Source organism: Pleurodeles waltl, chromosome 8 (genome assembly GCF_031143425.1).
Source record: "Pleurodeles waltl isolate 20211129_DDA chromosome 8, aPleWal1.hap1.20221129, whole genome shotgun sequence".
In the NCBI taxonomy this organism is placed as follows: domain Eukaryota; kingdom Metazoa; phylum Chordata; class Amphibia; order Caudata; family Salamandridae; genus Pleurodeles; species Pleurodeles waltl.
In genome coordinates this window covers 652,016,460-652,041,563 of record NC_090447.1, presented here as the reverse complement: position 1 = coordinate 652,041,563, position 25,104 = coordinate 652,016,460, and the positions used below count along the sequence as shown (strand labels likewise).

Genomic DNA, 25,104 nt, shown 5'->3' with positions numbered 1-25,104 from the left:
GACTTTTGTGGGTCATCCTGATACGGACTGTGGTTGTTGGATGAGAAAAGTTATCACTCACCTCATCCCATAACTTAATTTCATATACCACTTCTTCCTACTCACCCACATCTGTCACCAAAACCACCCCTAAACCCAAGTCCTTTGGTAGGAGCTTCAACTGCCCTCCTGCGTCCTTTCCCAGTAGGCTATCAAGAAAAGTACTTGTCCAAGTCATACCTGACTTCCTCTCAGATGCTCCCTTTCTCCTGAGCTGTTCTGGAAAAGTGCACGTTCGGGCTTGTCCTCGTGAGCGGCGAGTCCAGATATAAAGGCTATGATACCGATGTTTCTGCCTCTATCCTGGATTTCGGTGAGAATGACTCTAAGGCTGCTGGGCCTCATGGCCTCCTGCACCCTGCTGGTGACACATTCCAGACCGCATATGCAGGCTCTGCAGTGGGACTTGAAGTTAGTGGGCGCAGCATCAGGGAAATCTCATAGACAAGGTCCAAATCGCGGAGGGAACCGCAAAAGATCTGCAGTGGTGGTTAACAAACTACGATTGGGTCAAAGGCAGATTCCTCTCCCTTCCTCAACCAGATCGGACAGTAGTGATGGATGCATCACTTCTGGGATGGGACGGCCATCTGGGAGTGGTGGCGATCAAAGGCATCTGGTCTCCGGCGGAATCTGGACTCCACAGCAATCTGTTGGCACTCTGTGTGATATGGCCAGCCTTGAATGCATTTCTTCCCTCTCTCAATGGATAGATGGTGCAGATGTTCACATACAAAACCACTGCCATCTGGTTCAGCAACAAGCATGGTGGGGTGGGGTCGTGGACCCTTTGTCAAGAGGCTCTGCGCCTCTGGATGGGGCTGGAACAGCAGGGCATATCCCTGGTGGTTCAACATCTGGCAGGATCTCTGAACGTCAGAGCGGACAGACTCAGCTGAAAATGCCAAGGTCTCTTTCAGCAGTGAGGAGAGCCTTGGTTTGATCTTTTTGCCTCTGCAGAGTATGCGCAATGTCAGCAGTTTTGCTTGTTGGAGTTTCCAAGATAGCTATTGTTCAGAGACTCTCTTCATCTTGAGTGGAACTCAGGCCTCCTGTATCCCTTTCTACCCATACCACTTCTGCCCAGAGTTCTCAAGAAGATCAATAACAACCAGGCTCAGATAATCCTTGTGGCACCGGTCTGGGAAGGGAGAGTCTAGTATCCCTAGCTCCTGAGCATGTCCATCGATCCTCTGATCAGACTGCCCCTTCAGGAGGATCTTCTGTCACAGCAGCAGTGGAGGGTTCTGCACCTGAACCTGTCCACTCTCTGCCTTCCTGATTTGAGATTGAGCAGTGACAGTTGACAAATTTTGACCTTCCTCCCGAAGTCTGTAACATGATTTTGGCAGCCAGGGATCCCTCCACCAAAACAGTATATGACTGTCATTAGAAGAAATTTGTGGCACGGTGCACAGACAAGTCTGTTGACCCCCTTTCTGCCCCTCACTCTGAGGTCCTATATTGTTCATCCTTCCCCTGGTCCAGCAAGACTCTGCTATGGGCACTCCTAAAGGATATTTGTATGCTATTTCTGCTTTTTGGAGTTTGCCTGGTCAACCATCTTTGTTTAAGTCCCCTCTTGTACATAGGTACCTCAAATGTCGTATACATCTTGTAGGAGGCTGTCTCAGTATATGGTGTACACCTATAGGTCAGCCTACCTGTACTGAGTCCAGGCAATCATTAGTGATAGTGTTGGTGGCTCTAGATAACCAGAGGTCTCACAGGGGTAGCTGTGGAGAGCAGCTAAGGCTTATCCAAGAAGGTGTAAAGCAGATGCAAATACCACATGTCAGTCAGTGATGTGCACACAGGTAAGAATCACACCAGTGTTAGAAAAATGTTACATTTATTGTAACACTCAATCTAGGACTAACTTTGGTATATCTCCTAACCGGAGATATGAACATACAAAAATATACTTAGCAACAGGTAAGTAAAGGCATAAATTAACATGGCCCCTATAGGGGGTGTCAAACCATATTCTAAAAAAATAGAACGCGAAAATCACTCTCAACGTATATTACCACCCAAGGGCCCTTGTGATGGGGAAGTGCTAAAACACCAAAGGTAAGTAGGTAGGATTCCCCAGGCACCCGTGTTCAGAGTAGTAACCTCGGGTCAATAGGCTAACATGAGGAAATTGCAGTTGGAGTTTTCTGGTTTTAGGACCCTTACCAGAGGACCCAAGGAAACCCTTTGGGACAAGGGAGGTTGGATAGTGCCCCCATTTGTGGATACCCAGAACAGTGGAGTACCTACACCATGGAGCCAGGGTGCATGGGGTGAATTAGTGTTGGAATCTCCTGTTGAAGTCAATGGGAACCTCGGTTGTCCATCTGCTGTCGTGACCCGTGGACCAGGTCGATGAAACCCAGGCGTGGATTCCTCAAGAAGAGGACCTAAGGAAAGAGGGACAGAGTCCAGACCTCCTGGAGGTGCCCAGGTGGCGCAGGAGGGTAATGCCCACCCATCTTGGTGATGCTTTCCTGTTGGATGGTGGACGAAGAAGTGCAGTGTGGAGTCCAGGCGGTGCAGGAAGGTCAAAGGAGTAATTCACAAACTGTCTCACATTGGCCGTCAAAGTGCTGAGGAGTCAGTAATCAGCACGACCATCTACAAGCCTTGGCAAATGCAGGGAAGCGTTGCACAGAGTTTGCAGGATTTTTGGGGACCAGCAAGGTCCAGGTGACCCAACCTTTGCAGGTAAGGCAGGGCTAGCCCTCAGCACTCAGAAGAGCCAGCAGGAATTGGTGGAGCCCCCAGCAGGACCCTCTGGCAGTAGGTACAGGGAGGCCTCAGCAGCACAGCAAAGAGCAATGCCCTCATCGCAGGAGTTGCAGAGAAGACATTGTTGTTGGAACTGGAGAGTACTGGAGGCTGGAGCTTCTTGGAGATCTTCAGACTGAACAGCCCGACAAGCCTTGGCAACGACAAGCAGACGCAGTGCACAGGGTTTCATGCCAAGCAGCAAACTTCCCAGTTGCAAGGAAGATAGGTCAGGCTTCTGGAGAGCTACAGAACCACCACATGTGTTGTAGAACTTTAAAGAATCCAGGATCAGCGGAATCCACAAACTGGCTGTCGTTGTTGAGGTGTCTGCAGATGAGGGGAAGTGACTCCTTCACTCCAAGGGATATTCCTTCTTGCTTTCCAAAGTGTAGGCAGAATCCCAGTGATTGGAGGATGCACAGTCATGGGGTTGCCGAAGTCTCTGCAGGACTTGGAAACAAAGTTGCAGTAGGAGCCCTCCGGTGTCCAGGTTACAGAAGTGTCTTGCAGAGTAGACCTGCAGACGGTTCATGAAGTCTTGCAGACAAATTTAGGGTCCCACCCTAAGGGGAGCCCTTAAGTAACCCAGGAAGAGAGTTGGACACTTACTACAGTGACCCACCTATCAGAGGCGGTCAGGGATGTCACTTAACTGGACTAACTAGTCAGATGCTCCCAGGGGCTTCTGCTCATTCTATTTCCAAGATGGCAGAATCAAGTGTTTACCTGGCAGAGCCCTGTGCATCTCCTAACGGGAGGATCTGGACGGGGGGGTGGTCACTCCCATGTCCTTTGTGTGGTTTCACGCCAGGCGGCATCCGGGGGTTTCTGCACTGGTTTATGCAAGGAAGGCACCAAATGTGCCCTTCAAAGCAGTCTAGTGGCGCTCAGAGGCACCCCCGCCCCAGCCCAAGGACACCTATTTCTAAAGAAGATTTTGTCATACCTCTATCTTACAGTAAATCCTTTGTTCTGCCTTCCCTTGACTGAGTTAAGCTCAGCAGCAAGCGGGCAGAACAGTGCCTGGGGTTGGCTGCAGCATGGGCTAGCATGCTGACCCTGCAAGGCTGTACAGGCAAACTTTGATCCCCTAGAGAACCCCCAGTGTACATGGTATCATGCAACTAGCACTGGAATCGGCGTAGTTGCATGATTTCAACATGTTTGATAACAAACATGACTAGGTTTGTTGAAGGCATTATGTAGTTGGACATCTTGTGCTGACCGGCGTCCACTACATATATTAAGATGGGTTCCCCGGACTTATGAAGCCCAGAAAGTGTAGTATGGGGTTTGTTGGGGCTCCTCAGCTCTTGCAGGGTTGTCCTCGCATTGAGAACCATGCACCCTGCCCATGGACTGAAGGGCCTACCTTAGGGGTGACTTACAGGGTCAGAGTGCAGTGACCGTTATATAAGCTAAACCTTATACCTTATACCTGGGGTGAAAGTTACATGCACCATTTCACACAGGTTGCAATAGCAGGCCTGTAGTCACAATTTGCATTGGCCCCCATGGGTGTCACAGTACATGCTGCAGCCTGTGGGGGACCCCTGTCCTAAGTACCATATACTAGGGACTTACATGGGTGCATCAGTATGGCAATTGTGAGGTGTAAAAGTTACTTACCAACTAAATTTAGGGGAGAGAACACTGACATTGGGGTCTTGGTTAGCAATATCCCAGTGTACTAAAGTCTAAACATACTGCTATCCAGGACCCAGTGATTATGCTCTCTCTTCGAACGTGGTTACTTGAGCCACTTGCATACCAAATTTGGTATACTAGTGCCCTCATGTAAGTCCCTAGTACATGGTACTCAGGTACGTAGGGCACAAGGGTACCAGGGGATCCCCATGAGCTGCTGAATGTATTATGCCACCCATGGGGAGCCCATGCAAAGTGTGTCTGCAGGCCTGCCATTGCAACCTGCGTGAAAGGGTGCTTGCTCCCTTTTCACTACAGGTCACAGCACCAGATCACTAAGTCACCCCTATGGTAGGCACTCCTAGCCCAGAGGGCAGGGTGCAAGTACCTGTGTGAGGGCCCCGCTGCACTAGCAGAGGTGCCCCCACAAACTCCAGTTTCATTTCCTGGACTTCGTGAGTGTGGGGACGCCGGGAAGCAGCCTGAACCACGACAGCTGTACGACGACAGGCATTGTCCGCAAAAGCAAACAACTACCCTGTTTTCCACTGTCTTAGCCACGCATGTCTGAACAGCGAACATACGTGGTTAAGGCAGAGGAAAACAGACTCGGGAACGTAGAGGACACGGTTAGGTAAGTGGGGCTGGGGTATGTTTGGGAGGTAGTTTTAGGGGTGAGATGGGGTAGTTTTTGTTTTTAAGGGCGGGGTGGGGAGTCGGGGTAATTTTAGGTTTTAATGGCAGGGTCAGGGTAAGTTTAGTTATTAGGGGCGGGGTGGGTGGTTAGGGCCGGGGTGGTTTTAGGTTTTAGGGGTGGGGTGGGGATGGGGGTTTTGGGGTACTTTTAGGCTTTAGAGGTGGGGGTCACAGTAGTTTTAGTGGCGGGGTTAGGGATCGGGGTAGTTTTATGTTATGGGGTGGGGGTTGGATTTAATTTTAGTTTTTAGGGGCGGTGGGATGTCAGGGTAGTTTTAGGTTTTTGGGGTGGAGGGTCGCTTTAGTTTTAGGGGAAGGGCCAGGGGGGTTACATGCTGGAACCATGCATGCCATTCCACGCATGCCTTTACAACGAAAAATCTCTCTGTGTAGCGGGGAGCTGGGGGTACTAGGAAACCCCTAAGGTAAGTACCACAGTGCCCCCTCGCAACCAGGAAGAAAGAAGTAATTTACAGGATTTTCCCCAAACGACCCAAAAGGAGGAAAAAGAAGACACCCAGACAAGACTGCAAGAAACCAGCAGTGGATTCCTGAAGAGGAAGACCAATGGAAGAAGGGGACCAAGTCCAGAAGTCACAGAAGAGTCCAGTGGGGGTAGGAGCCACTACCCACCCAATTGTGGTTCCAGGAGTTGGTCGACGCTAGAACGAAGATATTCAGGAATGCAGCCCTGGAGCAGGTGAAGAGTTCCTGGAGGATGCAGTCGACGCCCCACGCCGGATGGATGACTGCAGTCGTTCAGTGGCATGGAAAAGCCACCAACAAGCCTTGGCAAAGGCAGAAGTTGCGGTGAAGCAAAAGTTGAGCTGTCTGGAACTAGCAAAGTCCAGGAGGACTCAACCTACAGGGGAAGTCCTAGGGGGCCCCTCAGCAAGGCAGTGAGTCCACAGAAGAAAAAGAGGCACCCCCAACAGGAGACCCACTGGAAGAGGAACCAGGAGTCGCATAGGAGACCATGCAGCACAACTGAAGAAGGGTTGATGCTGCAGGAGAAGCTCGCAGAAGGCTGTGTTTCGCAGGAAGAAGTGCTGGGGCCGGGGCTACACGGAGCCTGAAAATCCCTTGGAGGAGATGCTAACAAGCCTTGGTAGCTACAAGAGACGTGGTGCACGGGGGTGCTGTCCTGCATGGGAAGGCAAGGACTTACCTCCACCAAAGTTGGACAGCTGGCAGAGAGGACGAATAGGACTACTCAGGACCACAAGGCTGCAGAAGCTCTAGAGCTGACCTAACCCTCCAATGAACCAAAGTCTAACATTTTTACAGCTTGCCTCTTTAACAGCTGAGCTCATGCTTCCATCTAATGAAGAACTACTAGAGACTATCTTGGCTGGCTGAGAGAAGCCCTTCTCGGGCCGAGCATTTCAGACAAATTTCCTGATGTCATAGACCAGCTCCAGGGAAATCTAGGTTTGTGTCCTCCCACTTTTGCCAGAGAGCCCGGTGGTTTAGGTGTTGTCATCCACACTGAAACCCATGGCTTTCCTGGACTGTCTCCAGCAAACGTCTGAGTGACTCTTGTGTCAGGCTGCATCACACTTCAATCACGAAGACAGAGGTCTGAGACTCAACCTGTCTCTTCTTCTCAGCATGTTTGTTTGGCAGAACTAGTTCAAGATGCTAAGCTAAGTTTTGCTGATCTTAAAAGCAGCAGATTGGTTACCGTCCCTGGATCTCCAGAACGCCTAGTTCATTTTCCTAATTTTACCTGTTCAATAATGTTAATTCAGATTCAACAAGGGGTCTAGGACTATCAATTCAGTCTTGGCATTCAGGCTGATGATGGCATCTCATATTTTGCCAAAACTTTTGGAGTTGTGATGACTTCACTCAGACAGTTGGGACCCCATGTATTTAATTATTTGGGTGACTGGCTGGTGATGGCACAATCCATGGTGCTGTTCATAGAAGGGGGGCTGGACCCAAACTGCATGAAGGTTTTTTCTCCTCCTCAAAGGATCTTAGATGTTCAGGAGATGATTCTGAGATTTCTGACTGAAACACATCTCCCAGTCTGGCAGGTCTTACATATACTTGGAATCATGGCCTTGTGCAGCATGTAGGGATCGCACCCCAGACGCTGGACGATGGCCTTCAAGTGGTGCCTGTGCTATTAGTGACTTCACCTTCAAGGGAGGATCTTTGCTCATGTGAACATTCTCCAATCAGTGAACCCAAACCTGCACAAATTAAGGGACTGCTCCAGTCCTGAGGTGGGCTATCTGTTCAGCCATCCACAAATGTGGGCTTCTGTGGGTATGGATGCCTCCTTGCTGGGTTGGGCCATTCAGCTGGGCGACGAGACGCGAGTGCGGAGGACGCGAGACCCGCCACCTCCGCACTCAACCCATCCCTCGTCGACAGTGGAACAAGATCCCCGAAGAGCAACTCTTCTCAGCACTCGCCGCCAACCAACCCACCCTCACCACCGACCCAACGACGCAGCCCTCAGCCTCACAAACTGGATCTCCAACTGCGCAGACAACCTTGCTCCCCTCAAACGCACGCATCGACAGACCAACACCAAAAAACCTCTCTGGTTCTCTGACACCCTCAAAGAATCAAAGAAAACTTGTCGCGCCCTCGAGAAGGCCTGGCGCAAGGACCACACCGCTGACAACATGACCGCCCTCAAGAACGCTACCCGCAAACACTACCACCTGATCCGCGCTGCTAAAAATAACTTTTTCACCGACAGACTGGACAAAAACAGCCACAACAGCAGAGAACTCTTCAGCATTGTCAAGGAGTTCTCCAACCCCAACCCCAACGCCGTCACGCCCTCACAGGATTTGTGCGAATCCCTCGCCACTTTCTTCCATCGCAAGATCAGCGACCTCCACGACAGCTTCGGACACCAGACCCAACATAACACCACCGAACCCGCACCCCTGGCCATTACCCTCAACAACTGGACCCACATCAACACTGAAGAAACCAAATCCATCATGAACTCTATCCACTCCGGCGCCCCTTCGGACCCCTGCCCTCACTTCATCTTTAACAAAGCCGACGACATCATCGCCCCGCACCTCCAGACCGTCATCAACTCTTCTTTTTCTTCTGCTACCTTCCCCGAATGCTGGAAACACGCCGAAGTCAACGCCCTACTAAAGAAACCTACGGCTGACCCGAGCGACCTGAAAAACTTCCGCCCCATCTCTCTTCTGCCTTTCCCAGCCAAGGTAATAGAGAAGACCGTCAACAAACAGCTGACCACCTTCCTGGAAAACAACAACCTGCTCGACCCTTCACAAACCGGATTCCGAACCAACGACAGCACGGAAACCGCCCTCATCTCAGTCACTGACGACATCAGAACCCTGATGGACAACTGTGAAACAGTCGCCCTCATTCTCCTCGACCTCTCGGCTGCCTTTGACACCGTCTGTCACCGCACCCTAATCACCCGCCTCCGCTCCACCGGGATCCAAGGCCAGGCCCTGGACTGGATCGCCTCCTTCCTCTCAAACCGTTCCCAAAGAGTTTACCTCCCTCCGTTTCGCTCAGAACCCACCGAGATCATCTGCGGCGTACCTCAAGGCTCATCGCTCAGCCCGACACTCTTCAATGTCTACCTGAGCCCCATCGCCAACATCGTTCGCAAGCACGACATCATCATCACCTCCTACGCCGACGACACCCAACTTATACTCTCCCTCACCAAGGACCCCGCCAGCGCCAAGACCAACCTACAAGAGGGTATGAAGGACGTCGCAGATTGGATGAGGCTCAGCCGCCTAAAGCTGAACTCTGAAAAAACGGAAGTCCTCATCCTCGGCAACACCCCGTCCGCCTGGGACGACTCCTGGTGGCCCACGGCCCTCGGCACCGCACCGACCCCCACAGACCACGCCCGCAACCTCGGCTTCATCTTGGACCCTCTTCTCACCATGACCAAGCAAGTCAACGCGTGTCCACCGCCTGCTTCCTCACCCTCCGCATGCTCCGCAAGATCTTCCGCTGGATCCCCGCCGACACTAGAAAAACCGTGACCCATGCCCTCGTCACGAGCCGCCTGGACTACGGCAACACCCTCTACGCCGGAACCACAGCCAAACTCCAAAATCGCCTGCAACGCATTCAAAACGCATCGGCACGCCTCATCCTCGACGTACCCCGCAACAGCCACATCTCCGCACACCTGAGACACCTGCATTGGCTCCCAGTCAGTAAAAGGATCACCTTTCGACTTCTCACCCACGCACACAAAGCCCTCCACAACAAGGGACCGGAATACCTCAACTGACGCCTCAGCTTCTACGTCCCCACCCGCCTCCTCTGTTCCTCTGGTCTCGCACTCGCTGCCGTCCCTCGCATCCGCCGCTCCTCGGCGGGTGGGAGATCTTTTTCCTTCCTGGCGGCCAAGACCTGGAACTCCCTCCCCACCAGCCTCAGGACCACCCCGCTTTCCGGAGACTCCTAAAAACCTGGCTATTCGAGCAGCAGTAACCCCCCCTTTCCCCGAGCGCCTTGAGACCCGCACGGGTGAGTAGCGCGCTTTATAAATGTTAATGATTTGATTTGATTTGACATGGCAGCATGGAGCCTTTGGCCACGGTCTATGTTGGAACATTGTCCTTACATAAATGCACGAAAACTCCAGGATGTTCATCATGCCATGAAGGCATCTTTCCCTTCCATCTCAGGGCGCGCTATTCATATCCTCTCAGACAACACCAGCAGCATTCATTATATCAGCAGACAGTGCGGGCTGGGGTCAAGGACCCTGTGTTGGGAGATGATGTGCCAGTTGTTGAGGGTAAGGCACTGGAAACCTTTTCCAATAATGCCCCTTATGGCAGGCTGCCTCAGCATGAGAATTGACTCTCTGCCACTTCTTGCTGGAGAACCACTAGTTGGAACTACACACTGAAGTGATAGATGTGATTTCCAGTTTGGGCTATATGACAGAGACATCTAGTTGCAGATTCCTTACCTAGAATTTCCCCTTGGCGTCAGTCTGGATCCAGAGATTCTTCTCAAAAGTAGCCCTGTTCACCATTAGGTGGCATTATTTGGCTCTGCATCTGTCGTCATCCGTGCCAGATATGACATTGTGGGTCCAACATAGGCACCACCCCGGCGCGCTGACGTCAGTTTTTTTTTTTCCGCGCCAGCCAGCACTGATCTGAAGAAACAGCTACCCCTCAGCAACCTTTTGACTGGCCTTTTTTCAGCTTCTGTCAAAGCTTTTTTGGGTATACTACTCCTGGTCAGTTCAGGATGTCTTCGCGTAAGACCTGGTTCATGCCCTGCGGACCTTGCCATCAGGCGTCATCCAAGACTGATCCGCATCTCGTGGGCCTTTAGTTTCTGGAGTGCGACCAAGACCCGAAGTAGAGCTCCGAGTGCCAAGCACGAATCAGAAAGCTTTGCGGGAGCGGTTGCCTAAAGCTGATGGTGGCCCACTGCTCGAGTGTGGGTAAGTCCTGATCTTGGTTGAGAGGAAGTTATAGGGTCGGTCGCGGAATACCCCTCTCTTCTTCGTCCCCCTCCAAGTCCTCGGGACAATCAAGTAAGTTGAGGCATAAGAAGTTGTTGGAGAAAGTGAAGCGCTCTTTGACTTACCTTGTCCGTCTGCTGACACGGGAGCGCTGTCGATCTAGACCCGCCTCTGTGGAGCCTGCGTTTGGGCCGACACCGCGCCTCCCCAAGTTTCCAGGAGCCTGAGCGACCCCTGCCCGTCCTATGGAGTTTTATGAGGTCGTTGGCCTCAGTTTTGGGGAATCTGACTCTGCTGATGGAACTTTGAGCCCCGTGGAATCAGAAGGGGCCCACTTCAGGTTCTGCGCCAGCAGCTTCTGCCTCGGCTCAGAGGGGCACCTATGGATCCGTCACTGGATCCGGACTGATGTTGGTCGTACCCATTCGACCTTCCCTGGCACCAGTCTGGATGTTGTCGCTCCTGGTGGTGCTTGTGCCCCCAGGTGGCAGCGCCACCATCCACATTAAGGACTCTGACACCGAACTGGATGGGGTCGTATGATGCCGACAGAGGCCTTGCCCCCTTTGGCGGCTCTTGAGCTTTATTCCTATGGGCTAAGTTACGGTGAGGAATGGGAGGGGTGGCTCAACCACTTAGAATACCAGCTCCAAGACTACATAGACTGGCGTATGGACCTGGGTGAAGCCAGTGAACTGGATACCAAACACCCCCCACCCCCCTCCCAGCATACTGGCATGCTCTTGCACCCTACCATGGTTATGGAGGAGGGAGCTTCATATTCAGTGGTGGTGTGGCGAGCGGCCAATGTGATGGACCTCGAGCTGTCTTCAGTGGCAGTCACGACTAACCTCCTGATAGAGGTGCTTCAGCCTGGGGATTCCTTCTTGGAACCCATGCTCCCCTTTAATGAAGCCCTTACGGATGTCCTATTGGGTACCTGTTCAAAACCCAGCACAAGAGCTCCTGTGAACAGGACCATCGCCTGCCTCCCAGGTTTCCTGATGCAACACCCCACCCCTGAGAACTTGGTTATCCAAACCTCCACCTCCCAGGGTGTGTTCCCTTCTACACCAGCGATAGGGAATCCAAGAGGAAGAATGTTTTCTTCCACCAGCCTGGCTTTGCGGTCCATGAACACCACATGCCTTTTGGGCCGCTGTTCCCCCACGCTGTGGGATACGGTTGCGCAAGTGCTGCCATAGGTCCTGGAGGAGGCCCAGGCTGTACTTTCCCAAGCAGTTGCTCATAGGAGAGATGTAGCAAAGTTCATGATCCAGTGTGGACTAGACACAACTGGCTCACTGGGCAGAACGGTTGCTTCGACAGTGGCCTTTAGGCACCATGCCTGGTTTAGGACATCTGGCTTTTCAGGGGAATGTCCAAGCTAATCTTATGAACATGCCCTTTGATGGAACCAGTCTCTTCAGAGAGAAAGCAGGCCCGGCGCTTGAGTGCCTCAAGGATTCTTGTGCTGTGGCCAGTTTCTTGGGCCTCACGACAGCCCCTTAGCCCCCTCAGTCTGCTTTTCACCCCTTTTGTAGCTACAGAAGCCATGTCTGTTCCCCTCCAGCCACTGTGTCGCACATGCTGCCAAGCTTGTGCGTGGCCAGAGATGTGGGATCCAAAATCCTCATGGATCAGAGAGCCAGCGGTCTTGGCTGTCCACCTCCCCTCCTCTGCAGGTCCCTCCAAACCTTCCTAGTCTGGCTGTTACCCACCATGGACTAGTTGAAGCAGGAGTCGCCATCACCTGCAACGCTGGCAATCCATCCTGTCAGACTGGTGGGTTTTGCATATAGTGTGAAGGGGCTACTCCCTCCTCTTCAAGACTACTCCTCCATCCATGCCACCATCCTAGGATCGGATGACGGAGGATCACTTAGCACTTCTCTGGGAGGAATTTATGGCTCTCTTGGCCAAGGGAGATATATAGAGGGTTCCTGTGCCAGAGGTAAGTCGTGGTTGCTATTCCCGGTACTTTCTGATACCCAAAAAGGACAAGGGCCTCTGCCCTATCCTAGACTTTTGGTCCCTCAATCTGTTTTTCAAGAAGAAGTTCAAAATGCTCGATGTGGCTCAGGCTTTATCTGCCCTGGACCCACTAGACCGGATGGTAGTGTTGGACTTGCAGGACCCGTGTTGCCATATCCCCATCCTGCCTGTCCACAGACGTTACTTGCAGTTCATGGTAGGCCACAAGCACTTTCAGTTCACTGTGCATCTCTTTGGCCTTACCAGCACCACTTTGGTGTTCCCCAAGGTGATGGTGGTGGTCGCAGCTCATCTGCGCAGATCAGGGGTTTCAGTCTCTCCCTATCTAATGACTGGCTGTTGAAGGCGGGCTCGCCCCAGGCTGTCGTCTCTCACCTCCAGACTACGGCTGATGACCTGCATTCGCTGGAGTTCACTATGAAAGTGCTGAAGTCACACCGGACTCCCTCTGAGACTCTCCCTTTCATCTGAGCTGTTCTGGACACAGTGCAGTTTCAGGCTTATCCTCCGAAGCGGCGAGTCCAGGATATTCAGACTATGATACAATGTTTCAGCCTCTAGCCTGGATTTTGGTGAGAATGACTGAGGCTGCTAGGCCTCATGGCCTCCTGCATCCTGCTGATGACACGTGCTAGATGGCAAATGCAGGCTCTGCAGTGGGACCTAAAGTTCCAGTGGGCGCTGCATCAGGGGAATCTCTCCGACATGGTCCAGATCTTAAAGAGAACTTCACGAGATCTGCAGTGGTGGCTAACAAACCGCGATTGAGACAGAGGCAAATCCCTCTCCCTTCCCCAATCAGCTCTGACAGTAGCATCACTCCTGGAATGAGGCGACCATCTGGGAGAGGTGGAGATCAGAGGCATCTGGTCTCCGGCAGAGTCCAGACTCCACATCAACCTGTTGGAGCGCTAGGCGATCAGATTAGCATCGAAAGCATTTCTTTCCTGTCTCAAAGGGAAGGTGATGCAGGTTTTCACAGACAACACCCCCTCCATGTGGTACTGCAGCAAGCAGTGGGGGGGGGGGGGTCAGTCGTGGGCCATTTGTCAAGAGGCTCTGTGCCTCTGGACATGGCTGGAACAACAGGGAATTTCCTCAGTGGGTCAACATCTGGCATGCTCTGTGAACATCAGAGTGGACTAACTCAGTTGACAATGCTTAGTCGATTTGAATGGCGTCTCTATCTGGAGGTGGCGCAGGGTCTCTTTCAGCAGTGGGGGGAGTCTTGGTTAGATCTGCTCTCCTCCACAGAGAACACACAATTTCAGCAGTATTGTGCGTTGGAGTTTCCAAGGTGGCAATTGCTCAGTGACACTATTCGTCTCAAGTGGAACTCAGGCCTCTTGAAACATATGAAAGAAAACACTCAGTTGTACAAAAATAAAGGTACTTTATTTTTGGAACACAACACACAAAATACTAGATGGGCAACCCTCCAATAGGACACTAAATACATACACTAGCAATCAGAAATAGGCATAGAAAAGGTTAGAAAACAGTGCAAATAGCAGTAACCAATAGTGACCCCAGGGGAAGCACAAACCACATACTAAAAAAAAATGGAATGCGAACACAGGGCCCCCAACTAGGTAAGTGGAATGTGTAGAGGGGAGCTGGGAGTACTAGAAAACCACAGAGGTAAGTAACACAGTACACCCCCCAGCGACCAGGAAAGCAGGAGTAAATCACTGGATTTTCCCCAAACCACCCAGCGGTGGATTCCTGAAGAAAGAAGACCTGTGGAGAGAGGGGACCAAGTCCAAGAGTCACAGTGGAGTCCAGGAGGAGAAGGAGCTACTACCCACCTAGCTCTACTTGCAGGAGTTGGTCGACTGTGAGGAAGAACAGGTCAGCACTGCAGCCCTGGAGCCGGAGAAGAGTTCCTGATAGATGCAGAAGATGTCCCACACTGGAGTGAAGATTCCAGACGGGTGTCAGTGCAGGAATTCCACCAACAAGCCTTGGCAAAGGCAAACTTGCGGTTAGTCGAAAAGTGGTGCTGCTGGGGGCCAGCAAGGTCCAGGAGGGGGAGTCACGGGGGTCCTCAGCATCACAGAGAGTCCACAGGAGCAGAGGCAGCATCCCTGGAGTCCCACAGGACAGGGACACAGGATTCGCAGAAGGAGCCCATGCAGCACTACAAAAGAGGTTCCCACACTGCCGGAGAACCCCGCAGGAGGCTGTGCTTTGCAGGAAGGAGTGCTGGGGCCTTGAGCTACATGTCGCCTGAAGATCCCTTGGAGGAGATGCCAACGAGCCTTGGCAGCTGCAAAAGACACAGGGCACGGGGGTACTATCCTGTGTCCAAAGGCTTACCTTCACTAAAGTTGGACAGCTGCCAGAGAGGACCAAGAGTCTACTCCAGACCACTACTCCAGACCACCACCTGTGATACAGGATCCACGCAGCTCAAGATGAGGGGAGATCCACGCAGCCAGTCATCACTTGCTGTAGGTGCCTGCGGTTGCAAGGGAGTGACTCCTTCACTCCAAAGGAGATTCTTTCTTCTTCTTGTACAGGCTGAAGAGTTGCTGTCTTCTGAGGATGCACGGCTGGGAAAATGTTGCAAAGCTGGCTGGAGTCGTAGAAGCAAAGTTGCAGAAGAGTCTTCTTCGTTGATTGCAGCTTTGTCGGTTCCTGACGGGTCCAGACGCAGTTCCAGTGGCCAGAAGTCGAAGTGGAGGTTGCAGAGGAATCCTGCTGGAGTCTTGCAAGACGAATCTGAGGATCCACCCAAGAGAGAGACCCTAAATAGCCCTGAAAGGGGGACTGGTCACCCAACCAGGTAAGCACCTATCAGGTGGAGGCTCTGACATCATCTCCCTAGACTGGCTACTCAGATGCTCCCAGAGTTCCCTGCCAACCTTGGAAACAAGATGGCAGACCCCAGGTACCCTCTGGAGGAGCTCTAGCACCAGCCCTGGGGTGGTGATGGACAGGGTAGTGGTCACAACCCTTTCCATTGTCCTGTTTCGCACCAGAGCAGGGACTGGGTGGTCCATGAACCGGTGTAGACTGGTTTATGCATGGAGGGCACCAAATGTGCCCTTCAAAGCATACTAGTGGCTTGGGGAGGCTACCCCTCCCAAGCCAGTCACACCTATTTCCAAAGGGAGAGTCTGTTACCTCCCTCTCCTAAAGGAAATCCTTTGTTCTGCCTTTCTGGGCTTGATCAGATCAAGCAGCAGGAGGGCAGAAACCTGTCTTAGGGGTGGCAGCAGCTTGGGCTCCTCGGAAAACCCTGTAAGAAGGGTGGTAGCACTACTGAGAGTCCTCTAGGGAGCCCCCAGAGTGCATGGAATCATACTTCCAATTCTTGCAATAGTATTGGGGTATGATTCCGACATGTTTGATATCAAAGATGCCCAGGTTCGGAGTTACCATTATGTAGCTGGACATAGGTAGTGACCTATGTCCGGTACATGCGCATTCACAAAGTCCAGGAAAATGGATCTGGACTTTGTGGGGGCACCTCTGCTAGTGCAGGGGTGCCCTCACACTCGGGTACCTGCACCTTGCCCTCTGGGCTGAGAGGGTCTATCATAGAGGTGACTTACAGTGACCTGATGCAGTGAACTGTACTGAAAACGGGTGCATGCACCCGTTTCACGCAGACTGCTATGGCAGGCCTGCAGAACCCATTGGATGGGCTCTCTATGGGTGGCATAACTGCTGCAGCCCATAGGGATCCCCTGGAACCCAAATGCCCTGGGTACCTAGGTACCATATACTAGGAACTTACATGAGTGGACCAGTATGCCAATTGTGGGAAGAAAAAGGAACAGTTTACAGGAGGGACATAACTACTGGGGTCCTGGTTAGCAGGATCCCAGTAGACACAGTCAAACACACTGACAACAGGCAGAAAATGGGGGTAACTATGCCAAAAAGAGGGTACTTTCCTACACCCCCACTTCAAAGGCCTGACTGGGTATACGTACTGGACCTCTGATACAACCACTTGAGTACACTTCTGGACCTATGGATACTCTGCCAAGAAGAAGGACTGCCACTCTGCTAGACTGCTACACTGAAGGAGCTGCTGCCTTGCTGTGCTGACCTGCTGACCTCTTGCCTGGAGAGAAAGAACTGGACATGGGAAGCAACTTGAACCCAAAACCCCAGTGACTCAAAGGGCTAGTCTGCTTGCCTCCTGATGTGAGCCTCAGGGACATAACAGGTTCCACACAGCTCATGGACCTGTCTTTAGTGAGCTCCTGAACACCCCCCCCCCCCCCCACCACAAGAGACAGCTCTCAGGTCTTGCACCCTTGGAATTGGTTATTAAGCTCTTTACCTCAAGCTTTAGGCTCTTCACAAATGGGCCAGTTGGCTCCGGAACCCCATAGCTCACCTGGAAATCCAGTGTGAGAAGCCATAAGGTAATCTCTTCACACAGCCAGCATTACTTGCCTGCTTGGATCGCCAACATGAGGCTCCAACTCATCTGACCGCGACACCTGGCCTGCTCCTCACACCCTGTCGACCACCAACGCTCTTTGCTCCTGGCGAACTTTTTCCCCACAAACAGGACTCTTGGCACAATTCTTGAGAAGGTGAAACTTCAGTGGGAATAATCTGGGACTGTATCCGATCAATGCTCCTTCGCAGGCGGCTTGAACTTTTCACTTTGACCCAGTCCAGCGCAACCAGATAGCCACGGTTGGCGATCTATACTTTTAGGGGGTATATCACAGTTCATTCTTTAAAATATAATTACGGTTCTGCTTAGTTTGCTTTTTGTCATTTTAGTCTCGTTTTATTTATTAAATTCATATCTATTTTTCTAACTTGATGTTGAATCTTTTTGTTTGGTGGTTTCACTGTTTTCCTGTTTGAGTGTTGCACAAATACTTTACACATTGCCTCTATGTTAAGCCTGACTGCTTTGTGCCAAGCTACCAGAGGGTGAGTATAGGTTAATTCAGGGTTTGCTTGTGCATTACTAGAATTGTGGTTGCTGCTTGACCAGGGCTTACACCCTAATGAACCAACAACCCAATTTCTAACAAAGTTGCATTCACCATTTGCACTTAAAATGAAAGAGTGAGTTAAATTGATTAATTGTTGTTTCTTCTTATGACACTTCCCTCGAAAGAGGAGGGCAGATTAAAGTGTTCGCTGTCATGGAAGTATTCCTACAAACTGAGCTCAGACTAATGCAGAAGAACTGTACATTTCCATATAGTATCAAAAGGTGTGGGCAGCTACATTTTTCATATGAACTGATACATGAAAAAAAACAAAAACAACTGGCTGAATCTTTGGTGAATTATTACAAATTGTCAATGTTCTTCCAGGCTCGCCTGAAAGATGTCAAGGAACGGTTGAAGGAATTGATGATTTGGTGCCAACCAGTCCCACTTACTTGATACTCCACGCTTCTCTTCATCGTTATTTTCAACATAAATTAGTGGAGCGTGAAGGACTTTTCATTAAGGTGTTAAGGACAGTCCTTACAGAATTACTGTCCTTAACACCTTAACGAAAAGTCCTTCCCTGCTCCACCAATTTTTGGTGAAAATGCAGATGATGGAAAGCCCTGACGGTGTTCTGAAAACTGCCCAAGACCCTTCCTTGGTGTCAAATGAAGTGCATCTTTTCAGTTTTGTAGCTAGCTTCAATGCATTTACTGGCCCTTATGGTCTATAAAGTTACTGTTATGGTTAGAAAACCCCAATTAGGGATACAGTTAAAATGTACATTATTTTTCCTGTCCTCTCTCTAGCGATAGGTGCTGGACTCCTTACTTCATTTCTATGTTGATGGGCGTGTCCCTGGGATCTCCTCTCTATTGAAGGCGCTTACTTGTGATGTCTAGCAGGAAATATTCTGTGCTTCCTCGTGGATGATGGTTATAACTACAGGAAGAACAGGCTATCTAAGCAGCATTTTAACCACTATGTAAATAATTTCCGTAGTAGGTACTTGATATTGCTTACTAGAGAGCATTAGACAATGAAAAATTATATAATTAGCAGCTTATGGTCCAGTGTTTTCTGATAATGTATGAAGTTCAAATGTTACATCGTGAAAGTTCTAACTTCAGTAAATTAGAATAAATTGTTAAATTCTGATATGCCAAATGAGTTGAATCCGAATGTGTCAGATATGTAATTATCCTCACAAAATAGTTTCAGCAACTTAGACTCACTGTTTAGCTTTACATCAGTAAAGGAGTAATACACTAAGAGTTGAATTTCGTTGTCTATAAATATTAAATACTGCTCTTTGCTTCATACTTGGCTGTTCAGTGTAAGATCCCTTTGTAGTGCACTTAAGAAATGTAATTTATTGTGACAGAACTCCTCGTTTTCCGTCTTTAGGAGTGTAAGCATGTGTGTGATCTTGCTATTGAAATGGTATTAACATATCACAATGTTTGGAATTACGTAGGTGTGCTACACAGAGAAAAACTATATGCAGGTCCGCGTGCACAGCGAGATTTTTGATACAACAACTCGACAACACCATACCACTAATATATTCCACTTCACATTCATGACTGAGAACGATGTCCCACAAATTGTCCCAAAAACCTACGGCGGTAAGTTTTGAACTTGATGATGTGATGCATGTCTGAAATGGCATAGACTTTACTGAATGTGTCAGTGGCTTTACTTATGCTTCTCTTTACCATTATATTACTGTGTGTTGCTGCTTTATCATGATAATTATAATGAACGCAATCTTGAGTAACGTGAACTTCGCTGACTTGCACTTCATGCAGTTGGGTGTAATTGATGTCTTCTATAAGATATTTGACATGAGGAGATAACAGAAAGGGTCACAAAATCTAATTCACTGCCTGTAACTCTGAAATGCCGAGCTTAAAAAAATCAATAAAGTTTTACCTCAAGTTAATTTGGGGTACAGTCATGGTTATAAAAGATGTTTCGAGCAAACCTTTATAAATGCATGTTACGAAGTAATGTTTTTCCGGATTCAAAATTGTGCAAGCATCCTGATCTTTCTTACTTAGACTTTGTAGTCTAAAATTAATTACCTTTGTGTACAATTTATGGGTATTTTCATAGAATAAAATGTCATTTTGTTTATACGAAAAATATATTTTGTGCTTACGTCTTCTGTTTATTCAGTGGCATTTGCTCGTGGGCGCCATATTTAAGAGGCAGCGTAGCCAAGTCGAATTATTGATCACAGGTGCATATTGGGTGACATAAATTTCATTTTCCTTACATAGCCTGGATTTTGAATGAGGTTACCTTTTGTCATTTAAAATGGTTTATCAAAAATAAAAAATGGAGATGGCAAGAGCTACTATTTTATTTTTTTTCTGTCCCGTGACTCACCTTGGCGGAGTCCACACTGCGCGGTGTAAAAAAAATATTACTAGGGATCGAGGGATCCAGCTGAAGGAGTCGTAAACCTCATTTATTGCTTTTAAAAATGATTTACCCCACCCACCCCCAACGTCGTCTTCCAATCATTTTGCATTCAATAACACAAAATGGTAAGTGGAAGATATTAGTGCTTTTATCTCCACTGCTGTCTATAGCACAATACGTTTGTCCTAACAAAGTGAGGACAGTGGTTCTTAAATGCTTAGATGAAATATTATATCTGTTTATTTCATAAATATGAATAGTCAAATGGCAGCCAGACTGAAATAAATCTTATATTCTCAGACTATAACTTACTACTGGTTACCAGCTAGTGCAACATTTGGTTCTGTCTTCAAATTGTCAGCATATAGGATGAAATGATCCAGGTGACCAAGGAAAAGGTTCTTAGTTGCTTTGTTAACCTCTTCCAAAGGCCCAGAGATATGACCAGAAAGAGTAGTTGTTTGGGTCAGATTGCAGCGCAGTAACCATGCTTGAAAAGAATTATGGTCGTTCAGAGGATGATGTTTCAGAGGCTGGCAGTCTACTTCCTCCTTTTGACTCAAATGCTGGCCTATATTTTGATTTACAAAATGCCACTGATCTGGATACTTCACCAGAAGGGGACATTCCTTACCTGTCTAGTTCACCAATGCAGGATGTGCCGATTTCTACCACAGTGGATCCCTAGACCGCAGAAGTCCTAGAACATACTTTGCCCCGTTAGGAGCCAAGTTATAACATTTTGATGGACATTTTACAGTCTACCTTTTAAGCTCCCAAGCGTTTGCTCCCCTTTAACAAGACACTGTCAGTCCACAGACGACAAATTGGCAGATATTTAAATTAACTAATTTGTGGTTCTCGGTAGGTGTAATGGAGTGACTCAGCACACAGCACCAGGAGTTGCTCGGCTTCAGTTAGTAGTACTATTTGACCCTTCGGTCTCTAGTTAATTTCATATAATTCTGGCCCAGCTAACCTGCCTCACGTTGCCTGGTGTGTATGACCTGTATGATATGGGAGATGACACATGGCTGACGGATTTGCAGCAATGACCAATGCTGGTTTATGTTCCACCCAGTGTTTTTTAAATCAACCTTGACCTGGGTCGTGCACAATACATTATTTGAATTTATTATATGAATTCACCCCCTGCGTTCTTGCTGGGCTTGTTATTTTAGTTTAGGTTAATTTCGCTCTCTGTTTTATTTCTCATTTATTTTAATTCATTTTTGATTCCCAATGGGTACAGTGGAGTGGCTCATCTCAGTACACCAGGAGTTACTAGACTACATCAAGCTCTAGTGGGTGACCTGCCCACCTGTCTTGCTCGGCCAGATGTGAATTGCCTGCATAGCAATGCTGCTGGCATTTGCACCCGCCTGCTAACAGTGCCAGCCACTATCCGAATTACACAGTAAACCTTCATCTTCAGTATTCCCCCGGCAAGCTCCTCACACTCAACCCTAGGACCCCCCAAATCATTACAGGTTTCATTTGTCCGTAACTCCTTGACAGCCCCGTGATAACCTCTAGCCTTCTTGACCCTGTAACTTGCTTGTATTCTCATTAGTGCTCGCTCGATCTACAAGCAGAGTTTAAACCTCTCCGCCCCGTACAGGATATTGATCTTGACCTTTTATCCATTACTGAGTCATGGATTCAAAAAACCTCTTCCTGACCTTGCTAAAGCTTCTTCTTTGAGCTACAAAACTCTTATCCTCCCTCCCTTTTCCCCTCCTTCATTCTGATAAGAGGGACGGTGTTTTGCCACCATTTCAAATAATCACTTGCCATTACACATTTCTCCCTGGAAATATTTGCCCACATCAAGCTCATTGGACTAAAACTTTCCATCTCTGTTTTCTCTTTTTTCTTTGTCCTGTGTTATTGTTTGATGTCCCCCCTAGGCCTGCCCACAACTTCACCAATTATCATGCAGTTATCTTTCTCTTCTGATTCTCATTTCTTCACAATGTCTCTTAGGTGATTTCAGTTTCTGGTAGAGATGTCTAACCACAGATTCCTCATCTTTTGAGTACTTCCAGATGCATCTGACTAGATCTGGAAAATCATTCATCAGTACCTCTCAGCGCTGGAAGGTGTTCTGTGCTGTAAGTGCCCCGCACAGCCCTACCCAGCACAGGTGCAACCCATGCACGCTGATATCAGTTAATTTTAGTCATGGATCTGGAGATACCCCTAGACTCATCTGAGACACTTCTATAACAAAACTCTGATTAACAAAACAAAACAAAAAAGTGTGCAAGGGAAGTAGTCATCTCCTATAAATACGGGTATAAACCCTGCGGGAATTGTTGCAAACAAATGACTGTGACCTATCCATATGTGGGGCCTGGGGTCAGACCACTATTTGAAGGCCTGGAGAGACTGTGTCTTGATGTAGTCGAAGGCTGTTTGGGACCAGGAAGCAAAGCTCTTTGTAGTGAAGCACTGCAAGACAATGGCTCAGGGTTGGAACCTGCTCCTGCAACATAGCATCCTCACAATTTTAGACCTTGGCCAAAGCCAAGAAGAAGCACAAGAAGTCCAAGTAGGACTTGGCCTCGTTCCGCCACTCTTGAGCTCCCAAGAAGACGAGGACATCATCATGCCTCCAGGTTGCACTCCCGAAGTTGCTCTTCTTCAGAGTTAATCTCGACCCCTGTGCTGCGGCACCTAGAATTTCCAGGGCCATTGGTGATGGTGCAGCAAATCAAGGACTTTCATGACGCTAAGGCATGGGTTTTTTGCTTGTTACCAACTCCCTGTGGAGCGGAGGTTTTGACCTTATACTTCCCACTCAGGAAGTTAAAACCGGTGTTCTGACAGAGGCGTTACAGCCTGGTCAGTTGAGCTCTAAGGTACTACTTGCAGGCAATGAGGCTCTTACTTATAAGCTCGTAAGTACCTGGGTCAAACCCTGCTCAGGCCCAGATGTGCATTGCAAGACTGTCAGATTCCATTGTGATGCTCTGGATGACCGAGCTTACCTCACCCAGCACCTGACTCCTGAATGGTACCGGCTTTGGCCAATAGAGTTAATCCAGTCTCATTTTCCATTACTCCTTCTGGAAGTTAATCGAAGAGAATAGAGTCTCTTGGCAAACCGTTTTTTTCCTCCACGAGTTTGGCCATTTGCCAAGTCAATGCCAGGGTATTGCCTATGGTCCCGGAAGAGGCCCAGGCCATATTTTTTCAGGCCATGCAAGATGGTCGTAATGCAGCCAAGTTCACCATCCGCTGGAAACTGGATACCAATCACTCCCTCAGCTGGACTACTGACTCAAGTTTCGCTATTTGCAGGCACACCTGAAAGCTGCCCACTGGCTTTTCAGGAAACATTTAGGCCAGGCATATGGATGTGCTGTTTAACAACTCCTGACTTTTTGGGATAACATTGGACTTGACCCTGGAGCGCTTCAAAAATTGCAGAGCCACTGCTTGCTGCCAAGGCCTTTCTGCTCCTCAATGCCAGCTGCACCAGCAGTTTTGCCCCCTCCGGGACAATAGCAGGGGCTTCCAATATCGATGATTGCTGACGGAGGTGCCATAATCACCACAGTCTTTTAATGTAAAGGGACATTGTGCAGTCCAGTCTTCTGCTGCATCCCTCCCTCCAACTGCCACCCATGCCTTTCTACCATGCCCTTGACTGCATACAGCCACCCTTTCGGATGCAGAATCCAACACTTTGTGGCAGGGTGGCAGGTGATCTCTTGAGACAACTAAACCTCAACAACGGTGGACACTCCAAATCGCACCTCCTTTATAGTTCCTTATATCAGCATGTACTGCACTCGTTCCTCAGCATCAGCCGTTCATAGATGCTGATGCTACTGCAGAAACCAACTATATATACAAAGTGGAATGGTGCACCCAGATCCCCAAAAATGTCCAAGTTTGGATATAAAAGCTTCTATTACTTTATTTCATCATCTCAACACAAAGAGACAGCCAATGTGTTTTGCTCATTTGGTATGACCTTCCTCAATTTCACGATCAGTCCACAAAAAAAGGTGTTTTTTTGTTTTTGTTTTGTTTTTTGGTGGACTGACAGTAAAATGTGGTTGCTGGATCTATTGACAAGGGACGCGAATTCTGGGGTCCATATTAGGGAGAGATTCTCGGTTTATGTTTTTTACATCATGCACAATACTATGTGTTGACATTGGAAAAAATGGGAGATGGACCTGTAAGAAAAGCCCTGAGGAAGTTCATACTAAATGAACGAAACGCATTGGCGGTCTTTGTGTTGAGATGATGAAATAAAGGAATTGAAGCTTTTATATCAAATCTTGGACATTGGGCATTTTTTAAGATGTGGGGGGACCATTCCACTTTGTTTGTATATATCTTCAGACAAGTGGATACTGCAAATTGTTCAGTGAAGTTACTGTTTACCATTTCTTGAGACTGCACTGCACCTTCCGCCATCCCTCGACTGGCTGCCAGAAGGCCACCTGTCACCCTTGTAACAGAAAGAGCAGGCTCTTTTGGGCAAAGAAGCCATAGAGAGTGTGTCAGTGCCATATGCAGGTTGGGTATGTCATTCCCTCTACTTCTTAGTGCCAAAAAAGGACATGGGTGTGCTCTGTTCCATTAAAGCCCTTTGCCCTCAATTCTGTTCTGTGTTAGAACAAGTTCAAGATGCTCACCCTGGCCCAGGTATTGTCTCCTTTTAACCCAGGTATGAATGGTAGCTCTGGACTTGCAGGAACCTTATTACCACATTACCGTCCTGTAGGGCCACATTCATTACCTGCCCTTCACAAGAGGCCACAAGTGTAGGGAGCTGGGTTCTGGTTGCAGTACCACTTTCCGCGTCCCCCCCCCCCCCCACACACACACACCTTTTGCCTGGTTTTGGATGCAACTTCGACTTAAGTGCACCGGGTTCTTGCTAACCAGGTCCCCAGCGCTAGTGTTCCTTGCCTAAAACAAAGATACCTGGTCACTCGAGCCCCAAGTGACCAGGCCCTTCAGTCTCCTACAAGCCCCTAGTAAATGGTACCCCTGGTACCTAGGGCATGGATATTGGAAACGCCCCCTCAGAGCTGCAGCACAGCCTGTGCCACTCTGAGGGATTCAGCACCAACCTTATGCAGCCTGCCATTACAGGCTGCGTGACAA

The 25,104-nt window shown here is 49.1% G+C and overlaps 1 protein-coding gene across 3 annotated transcripts in view; it reads left to right on the top strand.

Annotated features, from left to right (window-relative positions):
- ACOT9 (acyl-CoA thioesterase 9) overlaps positions 1-25,104 on the top strand; it is a 550,522-nt gene that overhangs the window by 480,978 nt on the left and 44,440 nt on the right. For all 3 annotated transcript variants that reach the window (XM_069204744.1, XM_069204745.1, XM_069204746.1), the window contains one exon: positions 19,019-19,169. In XM_069204744.1, the coding sequence (XP_069060845.1) occupies positions 19,019-19,169 (151 nt within the window). The remainder of the gene's footprint in view (positions 1-19,018; positions 19,170-25,104) is intronic.